A 20,435-nucleotide genomic window follows, 5' to 3' on the forward strand; every position below is an offset into this window, starting at 1 on the left:
CTCCAGCTCCAAGTGACCTGATGCCCTCTTCTGGCCTCTGTGGGCACTGCACCCACATGTATATACCGCCACACAGAAACACATACACACTTAAGTAAAAAGTAAAAGAAATCTGCTCTTTATTTGTTTGTATCTTTGTTTTTTCCTTTTCTTTTTTAGCTTTCTATGTAGTCCTGACTGCCATGAAATTCATGCTATAGACCAGACTGGCCTCAAATCCAGAGATTCATCTTGTCAGTGCTGGGATTAAAGGTATGCACCACCACTGCCTGGCTTGGCTTGGCTTGGCTTGGCTTGGCTTGGCTTGGCTTTCTTTCTTTCTTTCTTTCTTTCTTTCTTTCTTTCTTTCTTTCTTTCAAGAAATTTTTGCTGTGATAAAAATTGCATTGAAACAGCCTGGAGAACAGAAGGGAGCAGTGACTTTCCAGAAATTTCCATAGGCAGCCTTTCCCTCAGGGTTCTGTGTTCCAGTCTCCCTCCCTGTGGCAGCTTCCCCTCTGTTCCTCCCATCTCTGCCTCCATCTTTCTTCTCCTTAGTTCACTCCTTCCCTTCCTTTCCAGATCTCTCTCTCTCTCTCTCTCTCTCTCTCTCTCTCTCTCTCTCACACACTTTAAAAATAATAAAATATTTTAAAAATTAAAATGTAAAAAAAATAGGGTGAATAACTGGCTATATTGTTTTCAGTTCTAAATAGAACATTCACATCATCCCTTCGAGATTCAAGAAACATTGCAGAAGAGAAGGCAGAAGGAATGTAGGAGCCTGGGAGAGGGTAGGCTGACCCCTGCTGCACAGCCTTGACTGAATACGACAAGGCCATTGCACTCATGGACTCCCTGCTTTGACCCAGCTGCTGTGGTTACCTGCACAAGACCTCCAGGGCTGACTGAGATTAGGCTGGTCAAAATAGCATCACAGATGGGGGAAGAGCTTGCCCCAGCCCTCACTAGGAACTGTGGGCAGTTAAGTGTTAATGGGGAAGCCAAGCCATTTTCTTCAGTGATGTAGTCCCTGGTAAGTGCTCTGCACCCATGCTTTAAAATAAAGATCTTAAAATTGGAGGGGATGGACTCTCTTGGTAGGAGCAGGAGTGGGTAATGGACAGAGGTGTGTCAGATGGTCAAAGTTTAGTATATACATGTATGAAGTTATCAAGAAATAAGATGAATTTAATACACAAATAGGTGTAAATCAATAAGTTTAAAATAAAACATTTTTTAAAACTAAAAAGAGTAATGGGAAGATAGAAGTACGGTCTGTTGTATAGATATTCTTTCTCCATTCATCTACGGACGAATACCCAAGATAATTCAATAGCATAGGTATTGTACACAGTTCTGAAACAAGAATTTGTAGACTAAAAGATAACAAGACAGTGACAGGCAGAGGAAGACACCTGAGACACACACAGGAATTGGGTTAGGTAGTGATGGCACAAGTCTGTGAGAAGCAGAGGAAGACACCTGACATACACAGAAACCAGGTTAGGTAGTGATGGCACAGTGTTGTTGTGATATGGGAATCACCACACAAATGGCTCAGACACTGATCTCAGTCAGCTAGAGATGGTTAGTGAACATTGCACCCCAAGACTGATTAATCAGGGACACTATTCAGGCTCCAGAGCTAAACCATGACCCCAAGTTAAGATTCTACAGGGCTTTTTAAGCCAGTGATCTACAAACATCTGTGCCAAGTTATTCCACCAATCAGGATTTAGGGATAGGGGGATTTCCATAGGGGGATTTCCTTAGGAACACTTCTTATCCCACTCCCATTGGCTGGGGTATTAAGGGGGTATTCAACTGTGGCGGGGGACGTGCCTTGTCTAACATTCATGTCTTAACTTGCCAACCAGGATGTCAGTTGCCCACTTACATGGCTCTTTCTGCCAAGTAGGATGTCAGTTCCCAAACAGTTAGACTTTACTCTACTCAAAATGGAAGTCTTATTCCAAAGAGTTTCTTATATTGGTGCAGGTGTCTCTCTTATGCTGGGCTCCATCCCAGAGGCAGCTTATAAAGGTAAATATCATAAAAGCTTATACACAGGTGTAGAAAGTGCTACTGGGTGGTTGGTTCAGGTCCAGGCTTATTGTGAATAACTATTTAAAGCAGTTCTATTGACGTCTATCATGATTGGTTTCAAGGGCATAGAACATAACAGAATATGTAAGCAACTTGGCATTAGAAAGTTTTCTAGTAACAGCAGAAGCTTATGAGACAGTTTCCTTATAATGGCAGGCCAGCCAGGTAACAGTTACCTAGGTCTTAACGTTCTATCTAAGCATTACTATGTGTGATCCCAGCACTCAGGAGGCTGAGGCAGGAGGATTGTCTGAATTTGAGGACAGCCTAGGTTCCATAGCAAGTGCCAGGGCTAGTTAGGACTAGCAAGACCCTGTCTCAAAAAACAAAACAAATAAATACGATCAATAACAAATTCAGGGTGCTGGAGATTTGGCTCAGATGCTAAAAGCCTTGACTATTTTCAGAGGACTCAGGTTCAATTCCCAGCACCCATATGGCAGCTCACAGTCACTTCCAGGGGATCTGACATCTTCTTCTGGCCTCCACTGGCACCAGATACACAGGAGGTCCATGGATATACATGCAAGCAAAATACCTATACATATAAAATATTTTTTAAAACAACAACAACAACAAATAAAGCTTTAAAAGAGAATTCAGTTAGAATTAAATTCCCAAAGAGCCCAAGTCAGGAGTCCACATTGTACATCTCTAACCACAGGGCTGGGAATCTCTCCTGGCCTCTGTTCTTCTACCCCTGAGCTCTCTCTGCTTTCACTTCCCCATTGAACCCTCATACCCTGTACCCAGCCTCTTTCCTCTGCCCTTCCCTGTTCAGGGTGTCCTAGGGCCCCACCCTCCCAGCTCATTCCTCCCTAGAGTGGGGATTAGAATCCAGGTCCACAGACACCTTGAGTCATTGTCCCCTGGGCCCATCCCCTGGGACGTTGGGGGTGGGGTGGGGGGTAGTGGAGCTGGGTCTTCATGGAGTGGAGAAGCTCAATTATGTGTCATCAGCTGCAGAGAGTTTCTGCAGGATTAGAGACATCATGCCCCACCCTGTCTTTCTCGTCCCCACCACCACGCGGAAATCCGAGGAGCTGACACAAAGGGATCAGGTGGGGCGTCGTGTAACAGGTGGACAGTAGGAGAAGTGACTCTTAAGGTGGCCAGCAGATGAAAGGGCTGGGAGGTAAGTGGACCGGGAGATAGCACACAGAGACGGAGAGACAAGCTGAACAGGTGACAAGCCATCAAAGACCTGGCAAACAGGTGAGAAGGTGGACACCATGAAGGAGTGGCCTGGGAGATATGGGGCAGAGAAAAGAGGGCAGAGGGGAGGGCACAGGGGCGGGTGAGCTCAGATACCCCATCCTTCCTGACAGACCCTGGAGGCGGCCCACCATGAGGCTCAGCATTCTCTTGTTCCTGTGTGTTGTGGGTGAGTTTTCTGAACTGGGGGTTGAGGGTACTAGGGGGAAAGAGGGTGGGAAAGCGGGGAGGGGGTGACAGAGCAACCCTGCTTAGCTGTCTCCCTGTATCCTTGGGTCTGTGAATCATCCAGCTTTCTCTGCTATTTCTCATTTCCCGTCTTTTTTTTTTTTCATTTTATTTTGTTTTCCTAAAACCTGTGACAGACCTCCTGCCTCAGCCTCCCGAGTGCCCTGAGTGCTGGAATGTCAAGCACACGCTGCCCCCCCCCCTTCGCCTCTACCTTCCTATACCTTGCCTCCTTCTCCCACTCACAGTCTTCATGTCTAACCCCATTTCTCTGGTCTGCACTCCACCTCAGGTCTCAGTCAGGCAGACCAGGAGAAGATCTATGGTGGCACTGAGTGTGTGAAGAACTCCCAGCCATGGCAGGTGGGGCTGTTCCATGGCAAAAACCTGCGCTGTGGTGGTGTCCTTGTAGACCGCAAGTGGGTCCTTACGGCTGCTCACTGCAGTGGCAAGTAAGCATCCTGGATGGGCTCTCCTCAGGTTAGAGGGGCAGAAGAACTTCCTGGAGTAGAGCTGGGTGTAGCCAGGTGGGCCGAGGTGTGCAGTGGGCGGGGGACCTGGATGGTGCCTGTGTTCCTCTCTCATTTCCTTCTGTGCTCTTCTCTTTCCTACAGTGTTTATCACCAGCCCCAGGCTAGACCCCACCTAGACTCAGGATGTCACTGAACCTGAGTCACAGGCTATCCCCCAAGAAGCCAAACTCAGCCACCCTTCCTTGAGAAGCCTACTAAAACAGACAGATTACTAATATAGAGGAGATTTACTCAATGTAGACACACTGGGAAGGGCACAAAGCGATCCAGTGATCCCCTCCATCCATCTTAGGGTCCCGCAGTGAGACTGAGGTGTAAATAGAGGGCTAATGTTATGTGTGTCTGTACAGTCCACGATGTGGTCCTACCCACCACTGACCCGCCATCTTCTGGGCTTCAGTCTCAACCTGTAAGGTGTAAGCTCTTAGAAATGTGTGAAATCTCTTTTGGGAAGATGTTACCCTTTGGTTGGCACCTTTTCCTTCTCCCAAAATGTTTGTAGGAGGGAGATTCTATTGTTCTAATAATCTTATAGATAGGTTGATAGACACTAGTGTCTCTTAGACAACCAGGATACCACCCTGAGCTAGCTCCCCAGACCCCAAATAATCCATTTTCTAGGTCTGGACTTTGTTGTGGAAGGGGAGCCTAGGTGCCAAGAGACCAAGAAGTTCCATGCAGGACAGAGAGGTGGTGTCCTCCTTATCCATTGCTCAGTCTACAGCCCTGGTGACACTGCTGATGCTGGCTATGGGGATAAATTTGGTAGCTGGAATATTGAGGACACCCCTGCCCCATGACACCTGTTGTCAAAGAGCAGCAGAGAGAGATAAGGGCCATGGAAGTAGAAGAGTAATGCAACATACATAGATAATGGGAGACAGAGACCCAGAGACAGAGACAGAGACAGACACAGAGACAGAGACAGAGACAGAGAAAGGCGGGGGGCAACCTATCTGCTACTCACTGACCAACTATACCCTCAGGTACATGGTGCGCCTTGGGGAACATAGCCTCACCAAGCTGGACTGGACGGAACAGTTTAGACATACCACCTTCTCCATAACACACCCCAGCTACCAGGGTGCCTATCAGAACCACGAGCATGATCTTCGACTCCTGCGGCTAAACAGACCCATCCGCCTGACCCATGCTGTCCGGCCCGTGGCCCTATCCAGTTCCTGTGCACCTACAGGGGCCAAGTGTCATATCTCAGGATGGGGTACTACTAACAAGCCATGGGGTAAGAGGGCTTGAGTTTAGGGATGAGAGATGTTGGGTAAGAGGTCAAATCATTCACTTCAGAGAGAGCATGGGTGTAGGGTTAAAGATCAGGGTCAAGGGTCATGGTGGGTGGGAGTATTTAGAGTCACAGAGGTTAAGAGATTGAGTATGGAATCAGAAGCCAGGGGTTAGAGTTATGACCAGGGGTCATCAGGACATCATGGGTCATGGGTTCAGGCATTAGAGGTCATTATAAGGCTGGTATCATTGGGCCTCTAATCTCAGGTACTCTGGAGGCTTCAGTAAGAGGGTTGCAAGTTCAAGGCCAGCATTGGGTAGAGAGTGAGAGCCCGTCTCAAAATACAAAGTGAAAACATGTATAGATGTGGCTCAATGTAGACCCTCTGCCTAGGATTCTCAATTGCGTGTCTAGGCTTAGGCTCCACTAGGAGTGGGACACTGAGGTCACTCAATCACAATCTGGTCAGAATCTTTCTCATGTCTGCATTTGGGAGTCATAGGATTTGGGCCAGGGTTTCTGTGTCATGGAATCTGAGGTCAAATGACCCAAGATCAGAAGAAAAAAAATTTTTTTAAGTTGAGATGAAGTGAAAGTTTAGAAGATGCAGAACTGAGGTCTGGGGTTAAAGTGAAACATGGGACAAGAGTTCAGGAGATGAAAGATAGGAAGTGAAGCTGAGATTGAAGGGTAATGAGGTCAAAGGTCAAGGGACCAGGCCTATGACCTGGGGACAAGGGTCACTGTGAAGCTGAGTCATGAAACTCAGAGTGTTTAGGAGGCAGCAGAGTTGAGGGAAGGGGTACGAATTTGGATGGAATGTCTGTGGGAAGAATGTAGCCTCAAAGTAGGGATCTCAGAGGACTCCTACATCACCCGTCTTCCGTCTCCAGATCCTTTCCCAGACCGGCTACAGTGCCTCAACCTCTCCATTGTCTCCAATGAGACGTGCAGGGCTGTGTTTCCTGGAAGAGTGACAGAGAATATGTTGTGTGCAGGTGGAGAAGCCGGAAAGGATGCCTGTCAGGTGAATCCACTCAGGGTGGGGACCACAGCCAGGGACAGAAAGTAGGAAAGGAAACCTTGGGTGAGGGTTGGGGAAGAGGCTGAAGAGGGACACTGAGGTAGACTGCTGGGGTGTAAGGAGCTTATTAGTAGAGTTCTTAGTGCCATGGACAGACAGACAGAGACAACAACATGGCAGGAGCTGAGGAGTGTTCAGGCCGCAGCACGAGAGACAGAGAGCATGACAGGACTCTGAAGAGAAACCGGAGTCTATATGGCATTTAAAAGTGTCTCTTTTTATATCTTTCTGAGAGTGGGTTAAGTTTCACAGCAAGACCCTACAGCCAGGCTCTCTGGTTCCCAGGGAGGAGGCACAGAACGAGGGGGAGAGAGGGCAGCGTGTATGGCCACCAATACTCCAATGTAAACTCACTTCCCAGGCCAGGGATCCAGGCACCTGAAACTCTGTTAGCTAGGGGCTGGAAGACAGTATCTGCAGAATGGCTGTTGGAGTCCATGAGAGGTGAAGAGGAGGGTTGCTGACAAATATCACAGCTTGAGCCACAGCTGGATTCTAACTACACACTCTTACAGAAGTGAGGAAAATTAGGAGACCCAGACCTGGGAGGTGGGAGGTGAAGGAATGGAGAGAGGGAGATGGGACTAGGGAGGAAGGGAGACTTGGCCTGAGGAAGGAAGAGGCAGGGATTAGGAGAGAGGGGCCAAAATGGAGGACCGGGAGAGGGAGGAAAAGGGACAGAAGGCTGAGAAGAGGGCGGAACAAACCCAAGCAGTAGAGGGCAGAGAACTAGCCAGGACTGGCTATGCTAGGGCCCCTTTGTGGGTGCTCCAAGGCTTGCCCACCAACTAATTGGGCTTACCCATGGGGTGGGGGAGAGATAGGGAGGAGAAGAGAGAGAGAGAGAGAGAGAGAGAGAGAGAGAGAGAGAGAGAGAGAGAGAGAGAGGAGACAGAGAGAGACAGAGAGAGAGAGAGAGAGAGAGAGAGAGAGAGAGAGAGAGAGAGAGAGAGAGAGAGAGAGAGAGAAGATTGGGTGAAGAAGGTCACAAAACCAGCTGACTGTGTTAACATGTGACACTGTGTCCCTGATCTCTTGGGCACTCTAAAGGAGGCCACTCTAACATAGGGTTCAGAGACCATCCAACTTCCTCTTCTGTTATAGACCAGCCCTCCACTCCTGGGGTTGGGCATGGAAGATAGCATTCTCTTCACTTATTGGCCAGAACCCCCAGTCAGGGTGGCATCTTCCTTCCTATTGGCTAGCTGTTAATCATGTTCTTCCTGTGAGCAACCTGTGCTCCTTTCTCCCTGGACCTGGCTTGGAGCCACTTTCTTTAAGTCTCAGTCTCGTTTCTGTCTTTTAGGGTGACTCTGGAGGTCCCTTAGTGTGTGGAGGGGTTCTTCAAGGTCTCGTTTCCTGGGGGTCTGTTGGGCCTTGTGGTCAAAAAGGCATTCCAGGGGTCTACACCAAGGTCTGCAAATACATGGACTGGATCAGAAGAGTCATCAGGAACAACTAATTGGCTCCCTCAGTCTGCATGCAGCGCTGCTTAGGGACCACTCTGCCCCTCGGGAGCACCAATGTCTCCTCCCTCGACACTCCAAGCTCCCACCCTTGTGAGCTTAGAACCTCTTGAAACCTTGACAGTGGAGAGGGGGCTGTATCACTGTCTAGAATAAAATCTATACAACCAAGGGAAGGGGCTGAACCTGTCTGTTTAATATCCAATATAAGACTGGAGGAAACCAGAGAGGGTGGGAGTTTTTGCCGGACTTGGTTGCACAGGTCTGTGATCTCAGCACTCTGAAGAGAGAGGTGAGGGAGATCGGGAGTTCTATGCCATTCTGAGTTTTATGAGACCCTCTTGCAAAAATAAACAGTTCAGGAGTAATGGTGGAGGTCTTTAGTCCCAGCACTTGGCAGGCTGATTTCTGAGTTCGAGGTTAACCTTGTCTACAGAGTGATGTCTGGGCCAGCCAGGGCTACATAGTGAGAATCTGTTTTAAAATAAAGCTTTGGGCCTTAATTTATCATCATCATCATCATCGTTATTATTGTTAATGTATATGGGTATTTTGCCTGCATGTGTGTCTCTGAGCCACACAAGCCAGAAGAGGACATTAGGTTTGGAGCCCCTGGCACTGAAGTGACACACAGTTGTAAGCCACTGCGTGACCACTGAGAATTAAACCCAGGTCCTGCAAAGGGAGTAGCCAGTGCTCTTAACTGCGGAACCACTTCTCCAGCCCCAGCTTTTGGCCTTCTCACGAATCATTTATAAATGACCAGAGTGGGGGTGGTGTGTTATGCCTGACTGCCCCATAATATTCATCTGTTCTATCTGCTATGGGATGCCAGTATGTTTTATTGTGTCAGAGGTGGTCCAAGGTGAGTCTGGAGATTAAACAACCCAGCTCCAGTAGTTGGCTATTCCTACCCCACTGGTCCTGTCTCCACATTCTCTTCAAAAGGCAGAAAAGAGGGCCTTGCTAAAAAATGTCTAAGAGGACACATGATATGCTGAGGACCTTTGTGTGCTGACCCAAAAGCACAAGGATGGTAGCCTTTCCCAGCATCCTCCTGACATTTTATCCCCCACTCCACCCCAAGGCAGGGCCGGCACCCCCATGTCACAGAGTAGGGAACTGAGCTTACCTGGGGTGGAGTCACCTGTCCCACGTCACCTGGGTAGGAAGAGGCAGAGCCCGTAGGGTTTGAGGCCACGGTAGGCTGCCAGCAGAGCCTGGGCCTACCCTGCCTCGCCCCACATCTGGTTAGGGGAGAAAGGCAAAGAAGGCCCACGGAAGGAAGATCTAAATGAAAACATAAGCCCGGAGAACTGAGGCTTCGAACCTGAAGCTATCTGATGAGGATGCCCAGGAGGCTGAAGAGTGACTGGAAATTATCTACAGAACACAGTAAGTGCCAGAGGTGTAGGCAGTGGAGACAGGGTGGGGGAGTGCGGGGAGGGGGAGGGTCAGCAGAGAAAGGAGGCCCACATAAGAGTCCTGGGGCCCCTGGCACACCCACTGAGGTTTCTCTCTCCTATCTTGAGCCATGGCTGCCACAGGCCCTGACCTGCCTCCCCCACTGTCCTGTCCTGCCCCTTCACCTGACAAGCAGCCCCACCTCTGCAACGCCCCAGATTCCCCCCCTCTCTTTTTGGAAAGGAGAAGGGAGGGCCCAAAGGAGGCCAAGGGGCCTACTGGGCCTAGGCTATGAGTAGGGAGAGGCCCACAGGAGGAGAGCCAGTGATGGAGACCTTAGAGAGAAGACAGAGACAGGCACGGTGGGAGGCCTAGAAAGGGGTGGCACAGGACAAAAAGCTAAGACAGGAGGAGACAGGGATCCAAAGACAAGCAGGGACAGAAGCCTAGAGGTAAAGAGACCAAAATCACACACACAGAGGAGAGAGGGGTGGGGTGGGGCTGAGACTCGAAGACCTGTTGAAAAGAAAAGGGTATACCTACAGAAAGAGGCCACAGGGAAGAAAGGGGCTCAGACAGGTGACATCCTGGCTCCCTGACCCCAAGGCTGCCTTGGAAAGGCCCCCACACAACTCTCTCCCAGGGCAATAAGGCAGGACTAGAAGCCCAATCATCCCAGCTCCCACCCCCTCCAGGGGCCAACCTCCTGCCTGCCTGCCTGCCTGCCTGCCTTTTTACCTAGACTCAGCCTGCTGCAGCTGCTAACCGCACCCTTTAGTCCCCATCCCCAGAGGAATAAATCCAGAACAGAAGGGAAGGTTCCCCCATGCCCACCCTCTTCCCTACCCCCACCTCCACCCATTCCACAAGACTGCCATCCTAGAAACTAGACCTCTTATGTCCCAGGATGCATTTCCCCCCCTCTAGTCTGTCCTTGGAAGATGGAAAGGGACTTGAAGCCACACTTAGCTTTTCTCTGTATCTCTCATCTCCAAACTGCTGCCCCCAAACTCAATGACCTCTGTCCCTTTCGGTGGCTAAGTCCTGCCCTTCTCTCCCACCCTTGCCAGTCAGGGCAGCTGTAGGCACCGGCTGTCTCTTAGCCAACCACACCCAGTCCATCCAGCTGTCCTTCACAGAAGTTCAGCAAGGTGGAGGGAGGGACTTCACTGGTTGTAGACAGACCTCACAGGTCCCTAATACTCTGCATGTTGGGACATCAAAAATAAGGTCCTTACCCAGTAGGTAGCCCCTTCCCCTTGTCCTCCCATTTGTGGGGCTCCCAGCTGTGGAACAAGCCAGGTTCTCCTGTAAGGAAGAAGGAAAATATTCTCTAAGATTTCTCCCGGGGTCTTCCTTCTCCACCGGCAGCTTAAACCAAACCGAGCGAGCCAGGAGCCTTGCCCAACAGAGCCCCTCCCAGCAGCTTTGTTGTTCTCATATCCAGGAAGCTGGTAGCCTAGATCCAAGCCTCTGCCCAAGGCCACTCTAGAAGCAGAAGGCTTTTCTTACAGGTTTGGGGATTGTTGTGAGAACCAGGAGGTTCCCCCAGGGGTCAGAGAAGCAGAGAAACCCAACGGGTGACAGAAAGAAGAAAAACCAAAAGGCACCCTTCCTCACCTTTTAAAGTGATTGGGCCTCCCTCCTTGTCCTCAGGGGAACCTGGAGCCCGTCCTGCGCTGCTCCAGGCCATGACGATCCTTCGATTCATTGCAATTGCTCTGGTAACAGGTACAGTGGGGCTTAGAGGGGTGTGGGGCCTCCCTCTCCTATTTCTAAGTCTCCCCCTACAACTACGGTGACACTTGCTTGGAGATCACCCCCATAAACTAGCCTAAGCTATACCAGGCATAATCAAGTGGGTCTAAGAGAAGGAATGAGGGGGGCTGGGTCCCCTCAAAATCTTAGGACAGCCACCACTGACCTGGAAGTATAGTCTTATGCTAGCACGTGCCAGCTGGGAATGAGAACACCTACCCTTTTGCTCCTCTCACTCTCATTTCTGGGGTCCCTCGACCAGCCTACCTCCTCTTATGCTTGTACCTCATCTTTTGACCCCTTCAGGGCACGTAGGGGGAGAGACAAGGATCATCAAGGGTTATGAGTGCAGGCCTCACTCCCAGCCATGGCAGGTGGCTCTCTTTCAGAAGACGCGGCTTCTCTGCGGGGCAACCCTCATCGCTCCCAAATGGCTCCTGACAGCAGCCCACTGCCGCAAGCCGTGGGTGCGGGGGCTGGGGCGGGGCTGGGCGGGGCTGGGAGGGGGCTGGAGATGGAGAGATGGATGGAGAGAGGGGCTGGGGCTAGAGAGAACATGTGGGGGTGGCAGCAGTGGGTGGAGGGATTGGGGATGGTATGGTGTTAGCATGAATGATCAAGACTGGAGAGGGTAAAATAGCATTCGTGTGTATGGTTGAGGTCTAGTTGGTCTGAAGATGGAGGGGATGGAGTGGCTTTAGTTTGCGTGGTGAGGATCTAGTTGGGTTGATGATAAAGGAACGAGGTGGTTGGTCTTAGGATGAGGATGAAGCGGTGAGTTATGGTGGAGGTTGGATGGGTCTGGGTGTTCACAAGGCACAATTCATCATCTCTCCCTCCCCACCCCTGCCCTGTCCCCCTACCTTTCCACCTCTGACCACATCTTTCCCACCTCAGCAATTACATAGTCCTTCTTGGGGAACACAATCTGGAGAAGACAGATGGCTGTGAACAGAAGCGAATGGCCACTCAGTCCTTCCCCCACCCCGACTTCAACAACAGCCTCCCCAACAAGGACCACCGCAACGACATAATGCTTGTGAAGATGTCGTCTCCAGCCTTCATCACCCAGGCAGTGCAACCACTCACCCTGTCCCCACACTGCGTCACTGCAGGCACCAGCTGCCTCATTTCCGGATGGGGCACCACGTCCAGCCCCCAGTGTAGGGAAACATGATCAGGGTGGGAGATGGGATGTGGGGAAGGGAGACCAGATGAATCTTCAGAAAGAAAGATCAGAGTCGCCCAAGTGGCATGGTTACCTGGGGCTATCAAGAAAGGGATGAGCTAAAAGGAAGGTGAGAAATTCTGAGACTCACTTTTGGGCCTCAGGACTGAGACAGGTGTGAAACAGGTGTGAGACAGGTGTGATCCCCAAATCTAGTTGTGGGATCTAAAGCAGGTAGCTTTACCTCTCTGAAGTTTGGTTTTATCCTAAAAACAATAATCGTGCCCACCTACCACAGTGGGGTCAGAGGTAACACATAGGGAGCAAGCAGTGAGAAAAATGTATTAATAGCATTGCTGCTGTTGCTACAGTTACAAGCATAGAGATGGGTAAGGGCAAGGATTGTCCCAGGTGCTAAAAAATGATCTCTGCTCATACCCTCCACTGCTGTCCCCACAGTGCGCCTGCCTCATTCCTTGCGATGTGCCAATGTCTCCATCATCGAACACAAGGAGTGTGAGAGGGCCTATCCAGGCAACATCACAGACACCATGCTGTGCGCCAGTGTTCGGAAAGAGGGCAAGGACTCCTGTCAGGTCAGCAGGCAGGGGCTGGGTCTCCAGCCACGTACCCATTCCAACCTCCGTCACATCTTTACTGACATCCCCACACAACCTGACCACAACCATATCCACCCCTGCCTCCCCATGCCTACCCTCATTTCCAACTCTGCCACCCATAAAGAACCTCTGGACCCTAGCCCCATCTATATTCTCACCCAGAATCCCACCTTCATCTCCCAGCCTCTCATTGTCCCACCATCAACCTCTTCCTTCATCTGCCCTCCGCCCTCACCACCATCCTCATCCCATCCCGAGCACCCTACTTGACGCTAACAGGTTGTGTCTCCTCTCGTGCCAGGGTGACTCTGGAGGCCCTCTGGTCTGTAACCGATCTCTTCAAGGCATCATCTCCTGGGGTCAGGACCCGTGTGCGGTCACCAGAAAGCCTGGTGTCTATACAAAAGTCTGCAAATACTTTGACTGGATCCACGAGGTTATGAAGAACAATTAGAGGGGACCTGCTTCCCACCACCCAACCCCTCCAGCCTCTTCTTAATGCTTTGACTTCTCTTCATTCTGCCCTAAGAAGTTCTCAGCGGGGACCCTTGCATGTACTCTCTCAGACCCACCACGAGGATAGTGTAGGGATGTTCTAACTTGATCGACCTGGGGCTTGGAACCAAATCCTGACTTGAACTAAATTGTGACTCTGGATATGATCATCACTGGTTTTGTTTGTTTGGTTGGTTTTTGTTGTTTTGTTCTCAGCTTTGAAGACAGTCCCTGGCATATTCCAGGGCTTCAATAAATATTTGTTAAATGATAAATGATTCTGTTGAGTGCCGACTGCATATTAATCCTGATCCCGAGGGCGTTTAAATGCTGTGTGTGTGTGTGAGAGTTTGCCTGCATATTTGTTTGTCCGCCATATGCCTGCCTGGTGTCTGAGGAGTCCAGAGGAGGGCATCAGATCCCCTGGCCACCATCTGAATGCTGGGAACCAGACCCTGGTCCTCAGCAAGAGCATCAGGTCCTCTGAACGGCCGAACATCTCTCCACCCCCCACCCCAAAGATCTTTTAAATGTTACTAACAACTGTATGCTCACAAACCCAGAGGAGATTGGTCCTATTTTTCTATCTACTTTGCAGACATGAAAGCGGGCACAGACAGATGAAGGCACATGCTCACAGCTGAGACCTGAAAGACTCGGAGATTTAGAAGCCCAATGACTCTTAGCTACCAACACGATGTCCCATTAAAGCTTGGTTCACTTTCTTTTTATGTTGTTTAAAATTTTTTAGTTTTAGTTTAGTTTAGTTTTTCCATTGATTTGTTCATTCATTTTTTTTTTTTAGGGGTGGGCGGGGAGAGGCCCATGCCATGGTGGACTTGTAGAAGTCAGAGAGCAAATTGCAGGAGTTGTTTTTCCTTCCACCATACGGGGTCCCAGGATCAAACAGAGGTGGTCTGGCCAAGCAAGCCACCTTGTTACCCACCAAGCCATCTTGTTAGCCAGGCGGAAAGAACTCCCTCAGTTCATCTCTCTTCATGAGAAACTGCACATGCAAAAGTGTAATCACAGGGAGTGCTTCCTCTCACATGGAGTAAGAGGTAGTAAAGGAGGCTATCCTTATTTTCCAACTGCCAGATTCGGTCCACTGAAGTCAGTGCCAACTGGTCTCTGCTAGCCAAAATGAAGTCAAAGGACACAAAAGTGGAAAGGAAATTCCTGTCACCTTTAACACAGTTTGAATGCGCTGTAGCTCCGAGTAGCTGGTGGCTGGTCTAACATAATCAACTGTAGCAAAAATCTGAACAAGGCTGAGGCAAGCGACCCCTGAAGTTAACACAGTTCTCCACAGACAAGATGCCTCAGATAACACGGACGTTCTGTTCAGCTCTTGGAGAGAGATCGCTGGAATTAGAGAGAACCGTCTCTAGTTGTCCCGTGGACTTTGCTTGCTGTGTGACCTCTTATGAGTCACAGCCCTCTCCGAGCCTCCCATTCCTCACCCAAAATGAGGGTGTCAGCCAAGGTGATGTGGCCTGTCCCTTGATGTGATTCATTAGCTAGTGTCACCTGAAGACACACAGGGAGGGTACAAGATGCTCACACACAGGCTTAGTGCAAAGCCATAGCTTCCCACCCCCACCCTCTAAGCACATGCTGAGACACAAGGAGCCTACTGTTTCTTGGTTTAGACACTTGGGAGTTTGTCTGTGTCCTTCCCACTCTTTCCTTTTGCCTACTTGAACTCTGCCCACCTCCCTCTTCTTCCGCATTCTGGCACCTGTCAGCACATACCTCTCCCCCTCTTCGTTTCCCCTCTCAACTACCCCTTGCAGTCACTCACCATCTCATCATCCCAAGCTCCCAGAAGACGCAATCCCCCCATCTTCCCACCACACCTGGGAACACTTCTCAGAACAGGGCACGGGGGAACCCCCAAGAAAGCCAGCTCCAAAAGATATTCTTGTCACTGGCAGAAGCCTGTATTCCAGGGCCCCTCCCAGAGCAGGAATCTGGGGCCCTGGTTGAATGCCAACCTCACCCACGTTATAATTAGGGAGAGGGAAAGAGAGGGAGTGAATCCCTAAGGGGAAGGGTGGGGGGGGGAACTTCCGGGATCTTGAGGGTTAAAAGGGAAGGTCTAGCCAGGGTTCCCTGGTCAGAAGACTGTTTGCAGCCCACACTGCAGGGCAAGAGACACTTCTGAGTCTCCTCCTTTCTTCTTACTGGCGACTCCCAGGTGAAGCGGGATGCACCCCACCCTATTGAGGTGGATGGCGAGAGGATGGGTGGAGACCCTCAGGCAACGGGCAGGAACTCTTTCATAGCCTTGATTTCCCTGCAGCATGGGGAAGTCCCTCCGCTCTGAGGTTAGGAAAAGGTTCCCACGGGCTCTAAGCAGGACTCCCACCTACCCACGAAGGAGTGTGGACCTGGAACTCAGAATGGCTGGTGGCCAAGAAAGGCTAGGTGCATAAAGCGCTCCCCTCTAGAGGAGAAAGGACTGGAGTCCTGGGGCCTGTGGAGTAGGCTCCACTGAAGTGGCTCAGGTGTGCTGAGGCAGGGGGTCTTGACCGAGCATCTATTTTAGGCCTCCACTTCAGCATCTGCAAGCCAGGTATCAGCTATGAGGGTCCTGCTTCTCCACCTCTCCACTACCTCTGGCTCCTCGTCCCTAGTGAAGCTGCTGCTGCCGCTACTGATGGTGCAACTCTGGGGTGAGCCTGGGGCCCGGGGGCGACAGGAGGGAAGGGCCAGGACCGGAGGTGGAGGGAATGTAGCCACTGCAACTGCAGCCAGCTCGCCTTCCTGGGGGCCTGGCACCCACATAGACATCCCAAGCAGGATCCACCCTCGGGTGGGCTCTGTCCGCAGATGCCGCGCCCAACTGTTAGAGAACCCAGTCCCTTCACTCCATCAGCTTCTCCACCTCTTTGCTTCTTCTGCCTTGGCTCTTCCCCTCTTTCAGCCTTGCATGCCTTCTCCTCAGCCCTTGCAGACCCATTGCATCCCTGCCTCTTCCTAAAGGAGGTGCTACAGTACCCCTAACCTGCTGTGCAGTGTTGGAGCATCTTGCCATCCTTGGACTATAACTACCTTTCCCTTTTGCACATCTCTTCCCATCTGTCTAGCGCTTTTCGGAGTTCTGACCCCATCTCTTGCTGTCCCACCTTGTCCCTGTCTCCTCCTCACTGCCTCATTGAGTTCGTCCTTACTGCCCCACTGTGTGTCCTGTCTCTTGCTCCATACTGCCTCCACCGTATTGACTGTTTCCTTTACCGCCTCATTGTATTCTGGTCTTTGCTTCTTACTGCTTCACTGTGTCTCTGCCCCTCTGGCCCCCCTGTTCGCCCCTTACCTATCACACTCCCTCTGCACAGTGCTCTGCCTAGGCTCATAGCTAGGTCACAGCCCGATAGGCTAGGTCCCTGCCTTTCCTGCACATTGCTTCACCCTTCATCCGACTCCCACTCAAGCCTCAGCTTTGGGGTGTCTTAGTCCCTTCTAACCCCTCTTGCCCTTTCACGCCTCAGCAACTGGTTCGCAGAGTTCTCTTTTCCCACGGCTTACGATTCAGCTGCGCCCCCTAGAGGCCAATCCTGTGAAGTGCTTCACTAACCCGGAACCCAGACCGGGCCCGGCAAGACCTGATCCCCTTGTCCCACTTCTCTATCCAGCGGCTCAGGCTCTGGTGCTCCCGGGAAACGACACGCGCCTAAACCTCGAAGCCTCCGGCGCCCTGTGCGCACGTGACTCTCATCCCTGGCAGGTCTCCCTCTTCCATAACCTCCAGTTCCAATGCGCGGGTGTCCTCGTGGACCAGAACTGGGTGCTCACGGCCGCACATTGCTGGAGAAAGAAGTAAGTAACAACTCAGGTAACAATGGAGGAGTGGGGGAGGATCGGACCCAGGCATTCATCCAGCTTCGGTCAGATTAGGAGTGTCAGCCATCCTACAAAAGAGGCAGGATCCAAGCTGCAGCGCCAGGGCGGGTCGCTGTGAGCCCATCGTACCTGTCCACAGAAGTCAGTATTTAAGACCTGTAGTCTCCTCATATGCCTGCAAGGCAGGGAGAAAGGACCAGGTGACACGAAGAAAGGAGAGGTGGGCATAGCAAACCCCAGTCTTCAACCCTTAAACTCTTACTCTCTTCCCTCAGACTCAGGATTTCAGTCTCAGCCTCTTCCCTCAGTCCCAGGGGACCAGCCCCATCTCCTCTCCCAGGCCCTCTGATCTCAGGAGCCCACTCCACTAACCCCACCCTCTGACCCAAGGACTGAGATCAGGCTCTGTCTTCATGAAGGCTTTGCCTCCATCTCTCTTCTCTTCCTTCCCCAGGCCACTGACAGCTCGAGTTGGGGATGACCACCTGCTGCTTTTCCAGAAGGAGCAACTGCGCTCCACGAATGCCCCCGTTTTCCACCCCATGTACCAGCCTTGCTCAGGCCCCGTCCTGCCACACCGCTCAGATGAACACGACCTCATGATGCTGAAACTGAGCCGTCCTGTGAAGCTGACGTCCAGCGTGCATCCTGTGCAACTGCCCTACCGGTGCACTCAACCAGGGCAGGAGTGCCAGGTCTCAGGCTGGGGGACCACAGCCACCCGAAGAGGCAAGAGCTGGGCTGCAAGCGTGTACTTTAGGGAAGAGGGTTGGACTCCTGGGTTTAGGGGAGGACTTTGTGACCTGGGTTCCTGGGTCCAAAGGGAGAAGGGCTGAATGAGAGTTAGACCCTAGATCTGAGGGAGGGTAACTGGAGCCTGGATGTCTAGGTCCGAGGGACAAGGCTAGAATATGAACTGGACCAAGGAGCTGGGGTTGGATTCTTGGATCTGAGAGTAGAGGGTAGAGTTTGTAGCCCTGGATCTTGGGGAAAGGGCTGGAGTCTAGACACCTCGATGTGGGGTCAGAGAGCTGGGGCCTGGACCTCTAGGTATAAGAGAAGAAGGTTGTGGCTAGACTCCCATCTTCAGGGAAGAGGGCTGAGGTCTGACATCTGGGTTTGAGGAGAAGGCTAAGATCTAGACCCCTGGGTCTGAGAGAAGAGGCTGGGGCTGACACCCTGGGTCTGAGAAAGGAGGCCTAGGAAAGAGCACGAGGGTATGAATTTCTGTGCCTAAGGGTGGAGGGATGGGGTTAGGTTTCCTGGGCATGCAGGAGAAAGGCTTGGGGCTGGACTCTGGGGTCTGGAAGAGAGGACTAACTGGGCCCTGTGTGACTGGCCTGTTCCCAGTGAAGTACAACAGGAGCCTGAGCTGTTCCAGGGTAACTCTCCTCAGTCAGAAGCAGTGTGAGGCCTTCTACCCAGGTGTGATCACCAACAACATGATTTGTGCTGGGCTGGACAGAAACCAAGACTCTTGCCAGGTAAGGGCAGGTCAGCAAACAAGTCTGTCTCCTGGACTGGGGGACAGGAAGACACTGAAAGAGCTGTCTATGACTTCTCTCCCTTCCTCTCCAATCCTCACTCCTCCCTACTCTTTACCCCCCCCTTCTCAACCCACTTCCTCAACCCACTTTTCACCCTGCCAACCCCTGATCTTTCTCAGTCTTCTCATTTTGGATGAGCCAAATCCAGCTTCAAACCCATTGCACTTCCATTGTCACCTCCCAACTTGACACCCATGCCAACATCACCTCTGTCTGTATCCCCTTACCACCCCAACTTCTAACATCCTTCCAGGCCCATCCCAGTATCTTCTGTATCCTAACCCAACAATAGCCCTCCAGACTGTGACAGCTCTCATTTCATGGTATCTCCTTCCTCCCATCCCCAGAGTGACTCCGGTGGCCCCCTAGTGTGTGACGACACCCTGCATGGCATCCTCTCATGGGGCATTTACCCATGTGGTGCTACCCAGCACCCAGCTGTCTACACCGAGGTCTGCAAGTACATCCCCTGGATCCGAAGAGTCATTCGTACCAAATGAAGCCCTTCATCCCCCTCGCATCTGCCCACCCCTTCTCCTCCTCTCATGCCCACCCACACCTCTGAGAATGTATTATCCTCTCTCACCCCCTGCCCACTCTTGTTCTCTGCTCACAAATGCAGAAAATGGTGGCTGGGAAAGTTCTAGTACCTCAAGGAAGCTGGCAGTCCCCAAGTCTCTAAGAGAAGTTATCTGTCATTCAACCTGGCTTCCTCTACCTCCCTCTTCTGTATGACTGGGACAAGCCTGGTACTCTCTCTGAGCCTTGGTTACCTTGTCTGAAAAACGGGGACAATGAATTGTCTACCTCTTACATAAGTTGTATGGAGACCATGATGGATCGTGTGTGTGTGTGTGTGTGTGTGTGTGTGTGTGTGTGTGTGTGTGTGTCTGTGTGTGTGTTTTCATGGTAATTATCACAGAGACATGAACACAAAAGCATATATTTATTCACGTGCATGAATCTATGATTAAACACTACCCACTCTGACCTCCAGTGTGTGTGCCTCTGTCTGGGATCAGAGCCAGTGAGTGCACAGAGGGCAGCCTTCATATATGTCAGCAGCAAGGAAGAGTCCAGCTCCACACTGCCACCCAGAGCACCCTCAGAGTCCTTTCATGTTTTAAGGACCTCAGTTCCGGTAAAGCTGGGTTTCATGATGATACACTCTGCAGTAGAGTTGGAGGCTTTTTTTTTTTTTTTTCAAATCACATTTATTTTGTGTATGTGCATGCGTGTACACAGCATGGAACATGTGTGGAGGTCAAAATCAGTTGGTTCTTTTTTTTCTACCGTGTGGGTCCCAGAGGCAGAAGTCAAGTCATCTGGTTCAATGGTGAACACATTTACCCACCGAGCAATCTTTACATATCTTCTTAGTTTACAAAGGCATTTATTTATTCACGTGCATGAATGCAAACACATGCATGGATGTCAGAGGACAGACACCCCAGGAGCCAGTTCTCCCATCCTAGGGACTGAATCCAGGATGTCAGGCTGGGTGGTGCCTTCACCCGCTGAGTCATCTTACTTGCCCAAGTTGGAATTTATTGCAAGAAATTTTTAACATGGATTTTAAGCATGAGGGTTAAAAGAAAGAGAGGCACTTTGGAAGAAAGCAAGACACATCTAAAAGCATAGACACGGCCTTCTTTTTATTATTATATTTACATATCTATTTGTTTAAGTGTGCACAGGTGTGTGTGTGTGTCAGCGAACAATTAGTGAGAGTTCGTTCTC

The 20,435-nt window shown here is 51.0% G+C and overlaps 3 protein-coding genes across 6 annotated transcripts; all 3 read left to right on the forward strand.

The window, feature by feature from the left end:
- The first annotated feature begins 3,100 nt into the window (after positions 1–3,100).
- On the forward strand, positions 3,101–7,894 carry Klk12 (kallikrein related peptidase 12). Of its 2 annotated transcripts, XM_076933009.1 has the most exons (6): positions 3,101–3,303; positions 3,417–3,472; positions 3,824–3,983; positions 5,051–5,307; positions 6,201–6,334; positions 7,698–7,894. In XM_076933009.1, exons 2-6 carry the CDS (start codon positions 3,436–3,438, stop codon positions 7,851–7,853), a joined length of 744 nt encoding a protein of 247 aa, XP_076789124.1. In that variant the 5' UTR covers positions 3,101–3,303; positions 3,417–3,435; the 3' UTR covers positions 7,854–7,894. The 2 variants fall into 2 exon arrangements, with proteins under 2 accessions (XP_076789124.1, XP_034376961.1); XM_034521070.2 differs by having other exon boundaries at positions 3,101–3,472.
- Positions 7,895–9,120: 1,226 nt separating this feature from the next.
- Positions 9,121–13,577, forward strand: Klk11 (kallikrein related peptidase 11). 3 transcript variants are annotated; one of them, XM_034513189.2, is made up of 6 exons: positions 9,121–9,252; positions 10,918–10,992; positions 11,326–11,482; positions 11,917–12,182; positions 12,647–12,783; positions 13,109–13,577. In XM_034513189.2, exons 1-6 carry the CDS (start codon positions 9,201–9,203, stop codon positions 13,259–13,261), a joined length of 840 nt encoding a protein of 279 aa, XP_034369080.1. In that variant the 5' UTR covers positions 9,121–9,200; the 3' UTR covers positions 13,262–13,577. The 3 variants fall into 3 exon arrangements, with proteins under 3 accessions (XP_034369080.1, XP_076789098.1, XP_076789107.1); XM_076932983.1 differs by having other exon boundaries at positions 9,167–9,252; positions 10,776–10,992; XM_076932992.1 differs by lacking the exon at positions 9,121–9,252 and adding an exon at positions 10,711–10,775.
- A 1,826-nt stretch (positions 13,578–15,403) lies between these two features.
- Positions 15,404–19,690, forward strand: Klk10 (kallikrein related peptidase 10). Its single transcript, XM_034513212.2, has 6 exons — positions 15,404–15,502; positions 15,854–15,980; positions 16,941–17,124; positions 17,603–17,877; positions 18,499–18,632; positions 19,043–19,690. Exons 2-6 carry the CDS (start codon positions 15,890–15,892, stop codon positions 19,193–19,195), a joined length of 837 nt encoding a protein of 278 aa, XP_034369103.1. The 5' UTR covers positions 15,404–15,502; positions 15,854–15,889; the 3' UTR covers positions 19,196–19,690.
- Positions 19,691–20,435: the final 745 nt, after the last annotated feature.

Source organism: Arvicanthis niloticus, chromosome 1 (assembly GCF_011762505.2).
Source record: "Arvicanthis niloticus isolate mArvNil1 chromosome 1, mArvNil1.pat.X, whole genome shotgun sequence".
Lineage (NCBI taxonomy): Eukaryota > Metazoa > Chordata > Mammalia > Rodentia > Muridae > Arvicanthis > Arvicanthis niloticus.

Excerpts from the sequence above, each read along its gene's own strand:
- Klk12 (XM_034521070.2), top strand. The coding sequence starts at position 3,343 with ATGGGGCAGAGAAAAGAGGGCAGAGGGGAGGGCACAGGGGCGGGTGAG. Across the intron at positions 3,473-3,823 it reads CTTGTTCCTGTGTGTTGTGG|GTCTCAGTCAGGCAGACCAG; the intron begins GTGAGTTTTCTG and ends ACTCCACCTCAG. Across the intron at positions 3,984-5,050 it reads GCTGCTCACTGCAGTGGCAA|GTACATGGTGCGCCTTGGGG; the intron begins GTAAGCATCCTG and ends CTATACCCTCAG.
- Klk11 (XM_034513189.2), top strand. The coding sequence starts at position 9,201 with ATGAGGATGCCCAGGAGGCTGAAGAGTGACTGGAAATTATCTACAGAA. Across the intron at positions 9,253-10,917 it reads GAAATTATCTACAGAACACA|GGGAACCTGGAGCCCGTCCT; the intron begins GTAAGTGCCAGA and ends CCTTGTCCTCAG. Across the intron at positions 10,993-11,325 it reads TGCAATTGCTCTGGTAACAG|GGCACGTAGGGGGAGAGACA; the intron begins GTACAGTGGGGC and ends TGACCCCTTCAG.
- Klk10 (XM_034513212.2), top strand. The coding sequence starts at position 15,890 with ATGAGGGTCCTGCTTCTCCACCTCTCCACTACCTCTGGCTCCTCGTCC. Across the intron at positions 17,878-18,498 it reads GACCACAGCCACCCGAAGAG|TGAAGTACAACAGGAGCCTG; the intron begins GCAAGAGCTGGG and ends GCCTGTTCCCAG. Across the intron at positions 18,633-19,042 it reads GAAACCAAGACTCTTGCCAG|AGTGACTCCGGTGGCCCCCT; the intron begins GTAAGGGCAGGT and ends TCCCATCCCCAG.